This window comes from Simochromis diagramma, unplaced genomic scaffold (genome assembly GCF_900408965.1).
Source record: "Simochromis diagramma unplaced genomic scaffold, fSimDia1.1 OVJJ01000514.1, whole genome shotgun sequence".
Lineage (NCBI taxonomy): Eukaryota > Metazoa > Chordata > Actinopteri > Cichliformes > Cichlidae > Simochromis > Simochromis diagramma.
Genome location: NW_024387346.1, coordinates 2,365,435 through 2,383,847, shown reverse-complemented (window position 1 = coordinate 2,383,847; position 18,413 = coordinate 2,365,435). Strand labels below are relative to the sequence as shown.

The window sequence follows — 18,413 nt, the reverse complement described above, 5'->3', positions numbered from 1 at the left end:
TGTGGTCAGGGCCTGCTCTCAGAGATCCTGAGGAAGGAGGAGGACCCTCGCACGGCCTCGCAGTCTCTGCTGGTGAATTTGAAGGCCATGCAGAACTTCCTCAACCTGCCTGAGAGCGAGCGAGACCGAATCTACCAGGAAGAGAGAGAGCGCACTATGAACCCTTCGGTCGGCCTTCCCCCCTCCAACTCCTCCAACCCCGGCGCACCACGCCTTTCACAGGTTAGTGTGCCCAACGGGCCATAAACTGCGGTTGCCATAGCAGTGCATCGAGCGAGAAAACAGCGGTGTTTTGTATGAGTAATCATATGTGATGCTAACATGCCTTGTGTCATGTATGAGCTTAGAAAGTGTGGGAGAGGAGCTTGGAGGACCAGAAAATCCCAGATACCTGGGCCTCAATCTGGAAGAACAAGGCCAAGATCTGTAACTCTGTGAGTTATCTACCATCTTTAACTTGCCCTCACAAAGTAGACTGCAGCATGTCATGTGCTTCATCCTAAAACCTGCGCTGGGATTTGAAAGTTTTTATCTTAACAAATTCCATTTATAATGGAAAACAGCTTCAAAGCCATCAGAGGGACATATTGTAAACATAAAGGACATTATACAGTATTTGGAAATTTCCTTCCACAAGCACGTGGAGCAACATCAGTGATAAGAAGTACCCCTGATGTCAGGACAAATGCCCATTCATGGATCTGGGTGAATTGGTGCGCTATTCTTATTATGGCTATGTAAAATTATCTCAGCATCGTTTACACTGGGGGAATGTAAGCTAGCTGGTCTCTACATGTCTTGTGGATGACTTCAAACGCTGTGTATACAAGCTTTCTGAGAGCCAATACATGTTCATTCAAACAGAAACAACAAAGAAAGACAAAAGAGGAGGACTTAATGACTTTGATCTGTAAACACAACTCATGTGGGGACATGCGCTGCAGATGTGCAGCTGATGCTCGTACTGGGAACACTGCATGTCTGTTCTCAGAGCGACTTGGCCTGATCATCAGCTGATAACCTCTCCTCATATGTGTTTGTTTTTGTGGTTAAATTTCATAGTAGATTCATAAAGTAAATAACAAGCCTTAAACAATACGCGGTACGCCTCTGTGGCTGTTTATCACTCATCTTGTTCTGTCGAAGCACAATAAAGTTCCTTTTTAAAAAATTGTGCTCTGCATTACATCATTATCCTGTCTCCTAGCCCAAGCCGTCTGGCCCGCCCTCCGACCTCCCGCTGAAGCTGGAGTCACTGGTCAACATTACATCAGGCATCTATGATGAAATTCAGCAAGAGATGAAGCGAGCCAAAGTGTCCCAAGCTCTGTTCGCAAAGGTGGCGGCCAACAAAAGCCAGGTGAGGAGACTGTTGGGGAAAACAAGCCTACAAAATGACTTAAAGTGTTTGTTTTTCAGGTCAGATTCCAAGTGCAGTCACATATTTATATGCACTGCGATAGCGTAGCTGATATTTTTTGTACCCTGTGAGTTAGATAGTCAACTTGTTAGTGAGCATCACGATTGAACCAAGATCATTTTAATTAATAATGATTTATTACAAACTACAAAAGTTGTGGGACTGAGTAGAGCCAGCAAAGCTGGTACTCTGCCGGTAACACGATCTAAATGTTCATCAGCTGTTTCACCATCACTTCAAACCGGACGTGTGTGATCAGTTATGTTCTTAAAGCTCTGGTGACATGATGTTTGACATTAACACTGGCTGCAATTATTTATACCTCTATTGTTTTTTTAAAATTTTGAATCTTGGACACACGCATTAAGACATTATTTATATTTATATGTATTTACTTCTAATTTTTGGATAAAAATGAAAAAGGAAACACTTCAGTTTTTGCTTCTTGGTCTTAATTTCAGACCACGATGACTGAAACAATAATAGGAATTCTTTAAAAGAATAGTTTTTTAAATTTGTAGCAACTTGATGTTGCAGGATGTGACTCACATGTGATGTAGGTGGTCTATAAAGAAGGCTTGACAACATGTATACAGTATGTGCGTTGCTTTTGTGTGTATTTAGCGAGGTACCCCTGGTTGGTGGGTCTGGGGGTGGCTGAGGGTCATGGCTCACTGCACCCATCTGCTGCAGCTGGCCAGCGAGCAAGGACAGCAAGCAAGCGGGGGAGAGAGAGAGAGCGAGAGATGATCAGGCTATTAGCGGTGCATGCTGCCCGAGGTGGCTGGTTGAACACAACAGCTGGTGTCACAAACTGAACCAGTCTAGCAGATATAATTGAATCTTCTCCGTCTCTCCTTCCTCCGTCTTCCTTTACCTCACACATCCTGCATCCTTCCAACTTTTACAACTTTTTAGTTTAATTCGAGCTTCCCTCCCCGGGGTGGAGGGTGTCAGGTTAGGTGGTCTCACGATCTTGTCTGTGCTTGTCGCAGATGATGTGGTTGTGTCAGCCTCGTTGAGCCGTGACTCTCAATGGGGGGGTGGGATGAGAATGCTATAGATCTCAGCCAAGGACGAGGTGCTGCCCCAAGTGGACTAGTTTAAGTATCTTTGATTCTCGTTCATGATCGAGTGGAGTGGAGCACATTGACAGACGGATTGGCGCAGCTTCACCACTCTGTTGTGAAGAGAGCTGGCTGTGAAAGCAATGCTGTTAGTTTATGGGTGAATTTGCATTCCCACCTTCATCTTAGCCGTAAGCTCTGCATACTAATCAAAAGAATTAGATTGTAGATGTAAGCAGATGAAATACGTTTCCTCTAAAGGGTACCTGGGCTCTTCTTTAGGGATAGGGTGAGGAGCTTGGGGTTCAAAACACACATCAAAAGGAACCAACAGATTTAGTTCAGGCATCTGATCAGGATGTCTTCTGGGCACTTGCTGAGTGAGGTGTTTCCAATTTGTCCTGCCAGGAGGAGGCCCTAGGGTTGAGAGAGATGCTGGAGAGATTATGTCTCTCAGTTGGCTTGGGAACACATAGGAGTTGGAGGTGGTGGCTGTGGAGAGGCAGATCTGCTTCCACTGCTGTAACCCAGACTCAGATAATGGATGAATAAACTCATTCATGTCTATCTCAGTTGCCACTTGTCATGCTCATCCCCGCTGCCACTTTCCAAACAGAGTAGATGCAGAGTCATCTACTCTGCGTGCACGTGTGTGAGAGAGAAAGGTCGTAAAAAATTGCATAACAATTCTTTCTCACTGTGTATGACACAGTAGCAGAAGTCACCCATTAACATCCCTGTCAGCTATCGCACAGTCCACACTTCCTTTCTTTTTAACCTCACCTTTCCCCCCCCCCCCCCCCCCCCCCCGCATACATCTTTGTCTCCTCTTCAGGGCTGGCTGTGCGAGCTGCTTCGGTGGAAGGAGAACCCCAGCCCTGAGAACCGCACTCTGTGGGAGAACCTGTGCACCATCAGGAGGTTCCTGACGCTGCCGCAGGCCGACAGAGATCTTGCGTACGAGGAGGAGTCCAGACACCATCACAGCGAGAGGCTGCACACTGTCCTCCACATGCCACAGGACACACAGGTAAGTGTTTGCATGTGGAGGTAACGTGCACCTCAACGCTCCATATCCAGATGCGGTATACAATGAGTGGATTTTATTTACAGCTGGCACAAAGACGGTGTCTCTAGTAAACACACTGAACAGATTTCCTGCACATCACCTCATCTCATAATATTTACAACTTGAAATCGGGAGAAAGTGCTTGGTCTTCATACCTACAAACACGTGTGTCCTAAAATCTATTTTTGATGGATTACTCGATTATTTCAGAACTGTTTCTTTAAAACATGGCCACCCCTTCTAATTACAATCTCCTAAAAAGTACGCAGATATGAATGTGCTGAACACACAGTACGGTATAAACACTGACTGATAAGGATGACTAAGATGCTGTAAAGAATGATATTAGAAATAGTTGTTACTGAGCTCCATTTTCATGGCACTTCTCACGTATTAAAACAGATGGAAGTGTATTCCTCTACCTTCAGAGACCAAATCTGTCATTATTATTGAGTCATTATATTTATTTAATCTAAGTTTGCGCAGTGCTGTTTGATCTTGTGGTGGGTGCACATGTGTTTGTGTGTCCCTGTGTGCCCCAGTGGAATGAAGAGTAAACAGAGTTGCTGGGTGGTGTGGCACTGGAGGAAATGCCCCATTAGTTTTTGAGGAGGGAGGCAGAGGCTGAAGGAGGCTTGAGAGAGAAGGGAGATCGATGGAGGAAGCACAGAAACGTGTTGGCATCTTTGGTTACTGTGAGCGCTCCAGTTGGACACACGCTGAAGCCGCCCCACCTAACTTTATCTGCATGCCTGGGTTTTGCTTTTTCTTCTAGTGCAAAGCTTAAATAAATTAGAAATGTAAGTCAAGTCCAATTAAAAAGTAGGATAGCACTTTATAATACGGCCCGTGACAAAGGTCTTTATTTCTCTGCAATTAAATTGAATTTAGGTGTATTTTATTTGAAAGAATAATGCAGTTATATTAACATGCAGATGCTTAAAGGTAGAATAAAGGGGTAACAAAGCAACAGTTATGCTCTAAAACAATTTTAGTCCTCAGTAATTTTAAGTATTTTACAGGAAGGAGACAGAAATTATACGGAAAGCAATTTCAAGTATTTACTTTTAATTTTAGGTACAGCATAACAAATTTCACTGGTGTGTAATGAACAGGTAATGTTGTGCAATATTTTTCGTATTATGGTGTGAGTTAAACGTGCCTTCATTATTAAATCTTTTTTAATCCATGAAGGATTTTCCATTCATCGGTTGTCATTTTACACTCAGGCTGTTTTGTACATTACTTACAGTACAATTATTCTCTTCTTTCCTGTAAAATACCCAGTTATGCGAGGTAAAGTCACAGCATGACATGACCCACGCCCTGAAAAGAACTGTGTACTTATGGTGTCAGATAAAATGCACTTGTAGCTTAATTATTTCCTGACTTGTAGCCCCCCCCCCCCATTGTAATTATGCATTAAGTTGCAGGCCTTCCACAGCATGTCTTTATCCTGTCTTCCTTCTCTCTCCCCAACCAGTCGGAGCAGATGGCCCCGCCCCTCCCTGAGCCTGGTTCTGCTGGAGGTTTCTTCCTGTTAAAAGGGAGTTTTTCCTTCCCACTGTCACCAAAGTGCTTGCTCATAAGGGGTCATATGATTGTTGGGTTTTTCTCTGTATCTATCATTGTAGGATCTACTGTACAATATAAAGCGCCCTGAGGCAACTGTTGTTGTGATTTGGTGCTATATAAATAAAATTGAATTGAATTGAAAGTATCGATAAAAAATATATATTTATAAATAGTGCCATGATCCAGTGGCGACAGCCTCTATCAGTTATATAGTTATATTTAATGTAGGAGCGATGCCACAGCATGCAAACCCTGTATACATGCCTGTGGTTTACCATACTTGACTCCAGAGGAGGAGCTTGTTGGTACATGAAGGTATCTGTGTTTATGTTAATGTTGAACCTGCCTAACACAAACACCCCCGTTCCCCCTCTCTTGCTTGAGGTAGAAACATCAAGCAGCTGATTATAGTTTAATTTTAAAATGCAAACATGAAAAGGTTCAAATTCCCCAAAATGTTAAATAGGTGTAATGTCCAGAGAAGCAACAGGAAGTGTGTCACTTCTTCATCTCCTGACCTCGCTGAAAAGAGGTGGAAGATCAGGTTCGACGGTAGAAACAGCATTCACTGCTTGGATTGAGTCTAGGTCCTCTGGTTGAACCCGCCAGCTTACTCTGCCCACAGCCCCCGTCACCCCCAGCTCCAAAGCTATTATAGCCCACATATAGTACATACCATATGCCATAAATCAAAAACAGGCCAATGCTCAGACTTCCCATTTGGTATTGTGACATGAATCCTACACGGCTTGCTTTGCAGCTCCACCCACCTTCACTCTACCACCAAGCCTTTTTTCTCTCCTCCCAATTCAGAGCTTTGTATTAAAGACTGATGGGAAGATGCAAAGGAAGCTGTGGTGGCACCATTAACACATTCCTCTACTCCTCTCGCCAAAGTCTAAAAATAAAATTTACACTCATAAACGCCTGTGTAATAACCCTCCCACCCCCCACACACCCCCAACCCACCCTCACTCCCACCCCAAGAGACACAGGGAGAAGAACTGTGGTGAAACGCTGGTGATTTATTAATCGGAAATGAGGTGTGTGTGTGTGTTCATGTTGCTGTCTTGAGAGCCCCCCCCCTTCCCTGCTCTGTCCCAGATGAAGCCCTCCACCAACCTCAGGCTCCAGCCAGCCTGCCACCACAGACCACACATGTGTCCCATCTGCCACACATACACACAATCTCATACTGATAGTTGGTAATGTGAGCACTCTGTTGTGTTTGGACAATAAGAAGGTCTCTAAAACTGTAACAACCAACCCCGGGATACACATGAAAAATGAACGCAGTGCTGCTCTCTGAAGCAAATGTTCACATACCACTGATGTGTGTGTGTTTGTGTGTGTGTGTGTGTGTGTGTGTGTGTGTGTGTGTGCTTTGTACTGGACTGTATGTGCGGTACCATGCTAGCGGCTCTGTGTGAGCGTGTCTATGAAGTGTGTAGGTGCTGTAAGAGTGTGTTTGTAACTTCAGCGAGCATCACATTTCTTCATGACTGACACAGCCCCAGCGTTGGCTCTACAGCTCTCACTCACATGGCTCGAGCAGTTAAGTGCGTCCCATAGCTAATTTGGCAGAGTCTGCCCTTATAAATAATTACTTTATTGTTTTTGCTAAATTGATTTCTGCTGCAAGTCTGGAGGTGTTTGTGTGTGTGCATGTATGACCGCTCACAGTGGCCGAGACCCCAGGAGTGGTGGACTAGAATCAGAAGTTACAAGCCTTACTCCACTCATTGTGTCTCGCTTTAGCCCAGCGGTGCTTAATTCCAAACCCCCAAAACAAATCGCTCCTGTTTTCTGTCTCGTCAAAGCGGGGCCACTTCATAGAATGTGTCAAATGCCACGAGTCTGGCAAATGTTTGAAAAATATATACAAAAGTATTTTTTTGAAGAAAACATCATAAATGCTCCAGACTTATCAAAGTTAAGATCATGTCATTATGTTTTAAACTTGCAGTTATTATCACAATCTTTTGAGAGTGAAAAAAAAGATTTTTGAATATTCTACAACAAACTGCCCATTTCTTTCTCCAGTCCTCAACTGAAACCTGAGTGTCAATGTTCTTTGCAAAGAAGTGATCATAATGTGACACAGCTTCCAAAAAAGGAGGTCAAAGTTCATCTTCAGCATCTTAATTATTTTGTACTTTTTTATGTTTTCTAAAATTTCCAGACGTGTAGATTAACAGTTTATTTTCTATCACTTTTGAATTTGAGTTGGTCAAACTCTGTCTGTTCTTTGAATGATTGTGGTTCATTAACAATGCAAATAGATAAATAGTCACTTGTAGGACAAAGGCTGACTTGCGCTTCAGACAAAGCCTCAATTTTTAATCCAGGTTTTCACTTAAATCTTTCAAAGACTCAGGTTTGCTACACTGGCTCTGCTGTAATTATAAAAAATATAACAGTGAACACTTCTGTGTGAAATCCTCCAAACAATACTTAACTGTGAGATTTCAGGCCAGCAAAGCTGCAAGAACTGAAATCTTCCCACATAAGCTCTGGGGCAGGAGTGTCAAACATAAGGCCCGGGGGCCAAAATCTGCCCATTGGATTACTGTGAAAAATGTAAAGGACAACGTAAATCTTAGACTTTTAACTGGATTTTCACAATTTTCACAGCTTTTCCTGCTGATGGCATTTCATACCACACAAAATTATTAAATTATTTCTGTAATAATATTTGTTTCTGTAATGATAATATTTCTATAATAATACGATTTAAGGCCAAAGTGTTGTGACAGATTTCTTTACTACAGCAAACACGTCTTTATCATGTGGAAATCTTATATTAAGATATCTCATTGATTAAATGTGTAGTTACATTTGTGTACAGTGACTGTGGCCCACGATGTAAAATGAGTTTGACGTTCTGAATCAGAGCTATTTTTGAGCTGTCTTTGCACACAGATCTATGCAGGGAATCATATGCATTCTGATTGTTGAAAGAAATGAACGCTTTTTGGGGGGAAATGATTGATGAACTCATTACCATATTATGAAAGATATCATGCACATTCTTAACTCACTTGTTTTACTAGTAGGACAAATTGTTTTGCAAAAAAAATTGTGAAAATATGAGCATTAGATAAGAAAAACACAGGGCCCATTCCTGGGTTGTCACGGTGATTTAGTACTGCAGAGCCATTGAAACCGAGGGTCTCGAGGTGATGTAGGTATGTGGTGTTTAAAACAATAGTGATCTAAATGGGGACACTAGACAAATACAAACTGACTTATGGGTCAAGCCTGTTCACTGGACTGTACGCTGTCTTTAATGAAACATCAATCTTCATTGGACCCTCCCTGCCTGATAAACGCCCCCCATTTTTCTAAACTCCACACCCTTATTTTGTAACACAAGTTTTCTGTAAAAATAAATAAATAAATAAATAAAAATCTCCAAACCCAACCCAATGCCAAAACAGCCTCAATGACATCACCAGGCATTATTTTTCCTGGAGCTGGGAAAGTTCCCACCAGAGCCGTTACACAACTGATTTCACCAGCCGAGCAGTGCTGATGATGAGTAAACTGATCTCAGTGTGTGAAACAATAGATTCTCTGGACCGTAAAAAGCAATGCTACCCATACCTTCATTTGGTGTAGACAATAAAATAGCAGGATTTCCTTTAGCTGCCTCAGTTTTAAGCGACAGCTAAATTACTTAGCATGCTGGCTCACTGTTACGACTTACTGGAAATAAAACAGAACCACCTTTGACATAATTTCCTATTATAGAAAGTCAAAATGTGTCCTGTCAGCGAGTTGTGTAAGCTTTTATATTTCTGACTTCCATTGGGCAGCACATGCTGCTGTTCACTGACACCAACTGTTGTGATCAGCTCTCACAGAGTTGATCACAACTAACAGCAGGAAAAAAACTGCCAAGAGATTAAAAAAAAGGACTGTACAAATAAAGCGTAGGTCTACAGTCGACTCTATTTGCTTGCTTTTACTCTGTTTCGCTTAATGCCATTTAATGTCTGCTTAAAAATAACACTAGAGCTTTGAAGCAAAGTCTAGCATCTTATGTCTAAAATCTTACTGAGCTTCCATAACAATTTAATGCAATAAAAATTAATGTGAAATGATTTCATCATGTTGTTTTGCTTTTGGTAAATGTAGAGTTATAAGTCTTTTCCCCACTGATAGAATCCAGCTTAGATGTCTTAAAGGAAACAGTTAAATGATCTCTGCGTAACTTCCAGAGAAAATACTCTTATTATCAGTTATCACTTAATGATTGTTTTGGCCTCTAGCAGATGAGTTTGACTCCACGACCTGGCCAGGGTGTTTGTCTGTTCTCCCCCGTGTTTGCGTGGGTTCTCTCCGGGTACTCCGGGTCCACAGACACGCAACGCAGTTAGAGAGGTTAGGTTAACTGGTGATTCCAAACAGGCGCCCATAGGTGTGAATGTGAATGGTTGTCTGTATCGCTCTGCGTTAGCCCTGCATCAGGCTGGCAGCCTGTCCAGAGTGTACCCTGTGTCTCACTGGGATGAGCTCCAGCCCCCACGCGACCGTGATAAGTGGAGGAAAATGGATAGATGGATTAGTGGTTAGTTAGAGAACGTTTGCAGAATAGTTTGTGTCATCTAACTGTGGGCGACCGCAGCCAACTGTTAGCGACAAAGACAAACATCAGAAAGTTTTGGTGCAGCACCCACTCTCCCACTGATTTCACCCAGCAACAGCTATTGGCCTCTGGCACCCACTCACCAACATGTCAGGGAATATACTTTTCCCCCCCAGTAAACAGATGATGCTGAGGGTCGTCAGGTGATCAATTTCCAGGCCTGTATGACCTGTACCGTTATGGAGAAAATCAATAGCATTTGTCATACACAAGTCAGATTACACAGGTTTACTTTGTTATACAAGTTAGCATCATGGATCAGGGATTTGACGAGGTAGCCAGCTAGCATTTCTGCTCAGATATGATTCTATTACCATTAATGTAAACAAGCAAAAGCTACCTAGGTAGCCCACTAGTAAGTGGCACATCTGTTCCATCCATGGTGATGGTTAATTCATAACAATAGTAATTAGTAATTAGTAACAAGTAATTTTATAACGACAGTTTTCATGACTAAACTAGTCTCACAAATCATGTTACAATCTTTCAAACACTGTCAATAAAAACGGCTTAATAATAGAAAAAAACACAACCAAACACACATTCATGCAGATCTAGCACTGCAAAATATGAAAATAATTGTACGATAAATGATAAAGCAGCATTTTTCAGTTTCAGTTTGTGTAGTCTATTCATTTCACTTCCAGACAACATATCTGCCTCTCTCTTTTCCTCCTGGTTTGTCTCTCAGTCTTCAGTGCATCCCGGTGGCCTCACTCACTGTTGCAGGGTGGAGTTTGGGCTTTTTGGCAAACCACAATTAAGTTAATTGTTTAATTGCAGATAAATGGAATGAATACCACACACACAGTTTGAATGAAAAAAAGATGCGACAATGCAAGTGCGTGCATGTGTATACACACATGACCCCAGCGCTCAGTGACATTACGTGTATACAGTTTTTCATCAAAGAAACATTATTATACCAAAAAAAAAAGTTATGTGCAGTGACTCATCTACTCCATTAGTCCGGATCCAGTCTCCATGAATCGCAACCACACACACTTCTTTAAATGCAAGAGTGAAAGAGACAGACAGAGACAGAGATGGAGGGAAAAGGGGGAAAATAAAAAACACACTGATTAACAGGAAAGGTGAAGTCATGCAAAAAACCAACAGAAAAGTGATTTTTCCTTCATTACATATTTATCTCTGTGTTAATGCCGTCTCTTGTGGTCACCCCCCCCCCCACCCGCAACCAAACACACACACACGCATACACAACAAAACACACACAGACAGAGAGCGAGAGTTAGAGGTCCTGCAGGACCAGAGCTCATTAAGGGGAAGATGAATATTTCATGTTCTATAATTCTTTCATAGTTCTGCGTCGTAATTTGCCTTGATTTACGTTTTTAAAGAAAACTTTTTCATTTCACTGCAGTGCACTCACGGCGCTGCCAGAAGAGCGAGAGAAAGACAGAGAGAGGGAGGGGAGAAGTGAGAAGGAAAGAGAGAGAGGGGGGGATGTTTTTCAGGAATATTGAATCATGCCACAAGAAGAGCTGGTCTGGCGCTGGGCTCCAGTGCTTGTGGTTTTGGGAGAGCAGGGCTGTATTGTGTTGCTCTGAAGTGACATGTAGTCCTTTCCAACGTTTAATGGTGAGAAGTAGGCAAGCTGGACTGCATGGGAAGGGGGACTAAAGGTGAAACGGGCCAAATAAACTGTAAACGTTTAAGAATATTTGTAGCATAATCGAGATCACGTCTGACATGTTACGTTTGGTGAATATTTCTGTAAATTTGCTCATTCGAAAATGGGACAGCAACTCCAATACTCTATGACCCGAGTAAAGGCTTCTCTGGTGAGTTTATACTCTCGCTTGTGAATTTCAAGTCTTTTTTAAATACTGTATCATGTTCAATATGTCAATTATGTTCCCCATTAGAAAAACAGGAAGGATAAACCAGTGCACGTTACTGAGCATGCAGTTTACGCTGGTTTCTCGGTCAGATCATAAAACACAATTTTTTAATAGTCTATATTCAGAGTGATGCTACAGTGGTCGCGTAAACAGCTAAATCGCTCACGTTTAAAAAATGCAAACTAAAGCCGGGTTCATGTTGCACTCCTCGGTACCACTGAATGCATGCATCTTAGCATTTTGGTTCCTTTTCATGTACTTTTTCATATGTTGCATACTGAATTTTTCCGACACTGAATAGTAGCCAAGTTGATATCTACAACATCAGACTTCTGGATGTCACAGTGGGTGTTTTCCTAAAAACAGGATCAGGATGCTGTAGCAACACGTCACGTTCTCCACTGGAGACCATGTTCATATGTTTCTGTTTCTTACATGTATGAACTGCTGCTGTTTTCTTTGAGCCTGTGACCACCACAGTCTTTTCCTGACCTTAACAGAGTACAGCAAGTCCTCATTTAGTTATGACCATGATCTTTCCCTGCCCTTAGACATATGGGTTTTAAACCCAAACCATGATCTTTCCCAAACTGTAACCCAGCACTTTTGGTCCCTAAACTTAACCAGATCATTACCAGAGAGGTGGCTGCCTTATGAATCATTATTGTGAACTTCATATGGCAATGAAAAATGATGGGTAGTTGGGCAATGAAAAGCATTTTAGCAGAACTTCTTTGCCTGTGATCTACAACGATTCCAGCTCCCCCAGTTAGTCTAGGTAACTAACCCCAGACTGTAGGTCAGCCCCCTATGACACATGACCACGGCTTGCTGTTTTGATTTTCTTTTCAGTTTTAGCTTTTAATTATCTTCGCCAAAAATTGGTTTCATGATTTTTTTACTTTCTGACACACCCAGAGTTTGCCGTACTGGATTCTGTAAGATGACAGAATCCAGTATGGTGACGGTGATTAACAAAGTGATTAATTGAGAAATAGTGGAGCTCAAGAAGCAAAGACACAGAGGGTTAGACTGAAGTCGTAAAAAGTGGAAAATGCAATAGGCAATCAAAACAAATCGAGTCGAAACTAGTTTTTAGGAAAAATATACAACAAAAGTGTTTGATCATGATACTGAACTGCTCAAAATTCAACTAGGATCCTAATTTATTATAAATGGTAAATCAAATTAATTTGGTGTGGTACAAACATTTATTTTAAATACTGAATCAGGGCTTGCAGAAAGTAGTTAGAGAGTGGTGTAGGTAGAGGACACGGGGAGGTGGGAGCAGGGGTTCCTGGCATCTATGAATTTTTGGAGTCGTGTTGGGTTGGCAGGGACTCGCTTCATTAGTGTCCTGAAGCATTAGAAGTGAGTACAGACATGGAAAGGAGGTAGAGACAGAAAAGCTTCAGGTATGACAGAATAAGACAACAGATAAGAAGCATTTGGAGGTGAACTTTGAAGGAGCCCTGTGTGCTCGCCTCTGCTTTCAAACATATCCGTTATAACATGTAGGAGTCCAGGCTCCTCTGTCGATGCATGCATGTGCGGCCCCTGATCCGAGAGTCCCTGCCGTCAGCTCAAATAAGCATTGAAATGATGAAGGTCTGTGTGGGAGTGTGTTTGGGGTGGTAGGTTTCACAATCCCCTCTATGGTTTACCCTCAATTTAGCTATTAAGTGTCTCAGTATGTTTGTATGGGGGATATTTGTGGCTGTGTGGTCCTCATTAGAACAGGGATAGACTCTTTTTTTTCCTCTCTTTTCAGTCTTTACCTCTAACTTTGTATTGCTAGTCTGTCGCATTCTTACAGTCTTCTGTTTTTTTCTTCAATATCTAAAACCGTCAATTTGAAAAATGGCAAAATAAGGAAAAACCTACAGAATTCCTGTAAATGCCCCCCCCTGCAGAAATAAAGCCCCAGAAATGAAATTGGAGCAATTTCATGGTCTGGCCTGCCCTCGATATTATTTAAGTAATACCCTGTTATTATTGAAAAGAGGGAGAGAAAAGTGAATGACTATTATCTTTATGTGGGTCCTTTAATTTTAATGCGCCACAGATTTATAGCTGGGCATTCCAGTGGGGAGGCCCCTCCCTGCTCTTAAAGTGAGCGGGCGGGACAGAACCGCAACGCTCTCACAACAGCCACTACCTTCTGACAAACAACCAAAGTCCCCACGTTCCCTCCGAACACTTCATCCGGCCCTCCTCAGCGCTGTCACACGGCCGTCAGGCCCATCCTGACAGCCAGAGGATCCTCTCGACACAAGCTCCGCTTTTCTATGTATTTCTACTGCAGCTCTCTGTACACATAAATCCTGCTAAACTTTGAGCTCTTTGTGTCATAACCTGGATTACTGAATAATCCGAGTTGATAAAAACCCAGGTACACTTGCACCAGCTGTTCAAGCAGCAATAGTAGAAGTTTTGTTTTTGTTTTTTTTTTAACCAAGTTTTGGTTCATCAGGCTGCGTTTGACACAATGTCTTCATTTTATATGAAAGTAAAAATCAACCAGATCAGATTTAAGAACAGATCAATAACCAGCCAGCCAGTCTGGAGGCTTCTCCTGACGAGTAACTATAACAAGGAAAAATTTGTTTTTAGCATGATGCGTATGAAATACTCCTAAAAATAGCCTCTATGATCAAATGAGCACAAAAGCAGTGCTAATGTACTTTGATCTTACAGTGACTAAGTTAACGTGCTGAAGTATTTTACAATGAATATGCTTTTTTAAACTCTTGTTTACCCCTTTATTAAAAGAGAAGTTCTAAAAGAGAGCCAGCGTATATTGTATATGAAATATTGATAAATTATTGAATACTTGTTATAAATACAAGTCTAATCAAGTAAAAGATAACATGAAGTTTTTCAGTTTCTCGATTCTGGAGCTCTTTTGTTCATAAATATGGTGATGATACCAATTCCCTATGTTATCAAGTAACAGCAGTTCTGTTGGTGTGTCCGTTTAATAGAGTGTCAGTTACAGTCTAATGAAGTTAATTGTTTTGATTCTGCTCTATCTCTATCTGCTGGTTTTTTTTAGTACCTTATATGTTCTTCTGTTGTGTTTTTGTTCATTTACTCTCACAAGTTTTCCTCCTTGTGTTTCCTGTCCTCTACTATCAAACTACAACAATAGCTGCTTTCTGCTGACCTTATCTAAGCACCAATCGCAGATGATGACTCCTTTGTCCTCATTCCCCCTCTACCCTCTGCCCCTCTGAGGCTTTGAATTTGCTGGTTAAATAGTGATTGGGTCTCATAAGTTTGTAAATAAGAGACTTCCTGGCAAACAGGTGGTTGGCGTTTTACTAGAGCTAATCTTACACACATTAGGTCAAAGGTAACCAGGATGCATTGGTGTTTGAATGCCAGCCTTGGAGCAGCTTAATAGACCATGACACTGTGAGCACTTGTTCTCACCCTGTGTTCACCTTGCAGCCCTGGCTACTGTGTACTGCAGGTGGAGGGCGGTATACTGGATGATTTATAAGATGTTATGTAACATACAGGGTTTTGTAAACTGAATATAGCACGTATCAGGTGCAAAACTGTATTTCTGATCAAATGTGAGGCATAAAGTGCAAAAAACCCACGGTCACATAAATGCTCATACAACACATTTATATACATTTAGATCAAATAGTGTGCACTCTCACTCCTGGCTGCAGTCTTGATCAGGGGTCACTGTGCCCCATTAATCAGCTCTTTTGCCTTTCTCGCCAGGCACTTCACAGGCCACCCCCAGGCCCCATGAAGGAGCATCACCTGTCTCCAATGCGTGAAGAACCATTGTCTGCCCCAGCGAATGAAGAGAGGTCACAGAATATGGGTGGAGGACCTACAGGTGTTGCATCTGGCACTGTTGGCGGTGCTGGAAGCAACAAGAAGCCCCGATCGCGCACCAAGGTACCGATGGTTATCGTGTTTTCCCATTCTGCATTTTGTTATGTGGGTTTGTTCATTTCTTTATCTAGTTTTTGACACTTGGCTGTGTGTATTCTAGATTTCTCTAGAGGCCCTGGGTATCCTGCAGAGCTTCATCCAGGATGTTGGCCTGTACCCAGACCAGGAGGCTATTCATACTTTGTCTGCACAGCTTGACCTACCCAAACACACCATCATTAAGTTCTTCCAGAACCAGCGGTATCACGTCAAGCACCACGGCCGCCTCAAAGACCTGGGCGAGGGTGCTGCCGCCACTGGAGGGGTTGATGTCAGCGAGTACAGGGAAGAGGAGTTGCTTTCGGGCTCAGAGGACCCAGAGTCGAGCGAGGATGGGGCTGAGGAGATCTACCAGCCCACTGAGGGGAACAGTGGGAGCAGTGGGGGGCTGAACCAGCCTCCGACATCCTCCAGCTCCAACTCCAGCCAGTTGTCTTTAGGGCCCAATGCGGCTCAGGAGGAGGGCAAGGACAAGGGGCAAGGCAGGCTTAGTGGACCTCTTGCACCCGGGAGCTCCTCATCCAGTCCTCGAGAGCAGGCTGACTACCAGAGGTAGAGACTGACGAACAGAGAGGACAGAGATAAAGAGAGAAGCACGAGAAACGTATGTTCTGTGATAGGAAGTGAGGAATTACTCAAGAAATTATGGAGGGTGGCAGCAAAGGAAGGTTAACGTCTACCCAGGCACATTAACCAAGACAGCATTGGGCTGAAACACTGTACATCTGAAATGATCAGACAGACTGTGTACAGTACCAAACGCAGATTTGTAGAGTGAAATTACCTCAGTAGAAGAAAACAGGTTATCGGTGTGCTGTGATACGGCAGTAGTTGTATAAATGTGAAAGAATACTCCCCCGAGGAACGTTTAAATAATTCACCCCAGATTTTCATTCGTAGGAAATACTTTTTCTACTCCGACCTCGAAACAATCGCACCAATTTATCCTAATCAGCCAGGAAAGCCACGCTCCTCCTCTTTAACAGAGCACAGTCATATAGAACTTAATTGGTGGGCTGGGTCCTCGACAAAAACGACGAAATCCTCAGGACACACGCTGATGTTGCTAATACTTTTGCCTGCCTGAGACCGCAGGTACACAGCACTCTCTGTGCATCTTCAAGCTTTATTTCATTGTGGTAAAGGCCGACACACACACACACATACTCCCTGCCTCTGCCTCACAGTCACACTCCAGAATAGTCCAATCTAGCACTTACTGATCACAAGGACCCTGATATTTAGTGGATGTGCTGTATTCTCGTCCCCCTTCTCCCATCCATCTGTCTCGCCGCTCAAAGCTGCAAAAGACAAACTGTTTAAAACTGAGTGTGGAGAGGAGCAGTGGACAGTTTGGCAGGAGGACAGCGAAGAGGATGTGGCGTGGAGGGACCCTCACATTCGTGTGCAAGAGGGAAAAAATGTTAGGAAAGAAGAAACAGAGCAGCAAACAATCAGTCTTTCTCTATGTGGTAGTCCACCCCTTCCACTCTTCCTCTCCATCTCACTCTCTCCCTCCCGCCTCCTCTCCTGTCTCTAATTGGTGCCCACAGTCTTGTGTTTCACCACACCTACCCGCACTTAAACTTCACCAACCCTATTTATTGCTATCTTTATCCATGATTATTATTATCATTATTGTTATTATTGTTGTTATTATGGTTAGAGATGCTGTCATTGCGTGCTATTTTTAGTTTTTATTTCCATGGTTTTAAATATTGGTTTGCAGAACTGGGCGGTTGTTTGGATAACAAGAGACATTAAGAGTGCCCTGCCCTACTAGAAGAGGAAGAAGAGGAAGAAGAGGAGTGGAGAGAGTGAAAGAAAATAAAAGAAGCAGTTACTGAGTGTTATTGGGTGAAAAAAAAAAATGCCCTGTCCAGTCGTATTATGCCAGTTTTCTTTGTTTTTTTTATAGTTCTTTTTCACATAAATAGAAAATTTGCTGGAAAAAGAAGAAAGTAAAAATGTGCTTTTTTCTGCAGTTGATGACAATCTACTTTTATGAGCCATTAAAGAAATGTGGCAGGTTTGACTCTGTTCTTCACTTTTAATGTCTGTAAATACCCGACATGGGATAAATTGTTGTTGATATACTTTTATTTTGCTGAGTGACTTTAATTGTTTGAGCCAGTTTGGAGATTTTTTTTTCCTTAAGACAACTCAGTGGAATCGGTTCATTTTATTGTGAAAAGCAAATTCAGTCACAAGACTATTTAAAAAGAAAGCAAATATCTTTTTTTTTTCTTTCTTTGTTTGGTGTCTCTTGCAGATGTGTAAGTAAATAGTATGTTGGAAACAATATCTGAGCATGGATAGTGTCTCGTTTGACTATCCCGATCGGCTGCTACACTCAGAAAGACGACCTGCCATATTAATTTTTACGTCAATCACTCTATATCATTACGTTGTGCTTTTCTGTATGACAGGAATCAGGGTTAGACTCAAATGCAGTTCTGATGAAATCTTAGTTCAGTTCAGTGTTGAAGTGAATTAAAACTTGTGAATTCAAAAAGTGTCTGTTTTTACTTCTATTTTATACATCCTCTCAAACACCCCAGAGCATAAAGACACACAGATTGTCACTGGGCTAAACCTTTTGCTAGACCAATCAATTAAAGGTCTGTGTAAAGCCTCTGGGGCTGGTTTTTCTAATAAGCCAGAGGGAGTGACAATAATTTAGACAGAAAGGCTCCCAGCACTCTCAGCTTGCATTTTTTTCTCTCTGCTGTGCCACACGATTAGAGCTGCTGGAAGCTGACATAAAAACAGACTGAGCATGTCCTGTGAACATGACCACTGCCAATAC

At 42.3% G+C, this 18,413-nt stretch overlaps 1 protein-coding gene across 2 annotated transcripts in view; it reads left to right on the top strand.

The window, feature by feature from the left end:
- Positions 1-18,119, top strand: part of satb2 (SATB homeobox 2) — a 52,550-nt gene extending 34,431 nt beyond the window's left edge. The window contains exons 9-14 of one of the 2 annotated variants that reach the window (XM_040006769.1): positions 10-222; positions 348-434; positions 1,208-1,360; positions 3,323-3,517; positions 15,386-15,568; positions 15,666-18,119. In XM_040006769.1, the coding sequence (XP_039862703.1) occupies positions 10-222; positions 348-434; positions 1,208-1,360; positions 3,323-3,517; positions 15,386-15,568; positions 15,666-16,160 (1,326 nt within the window). In that variant the 3' untranslated portion in view covers positions 16,161-18,119. Of the gene's footprint in view, positions 1-9; positions 223-347; positions 435-1,207; positions 1,361-3,322; positions 3,518-15,364; positions 15,569-15,665 lie in introns of both variants that reach the window. The other variant, XM_040006768.1, reaches the window with a different exon arrangement.
- The last annotated feature ends 294 nt before the right edge of the window (positions 18,120-18,413 follow it).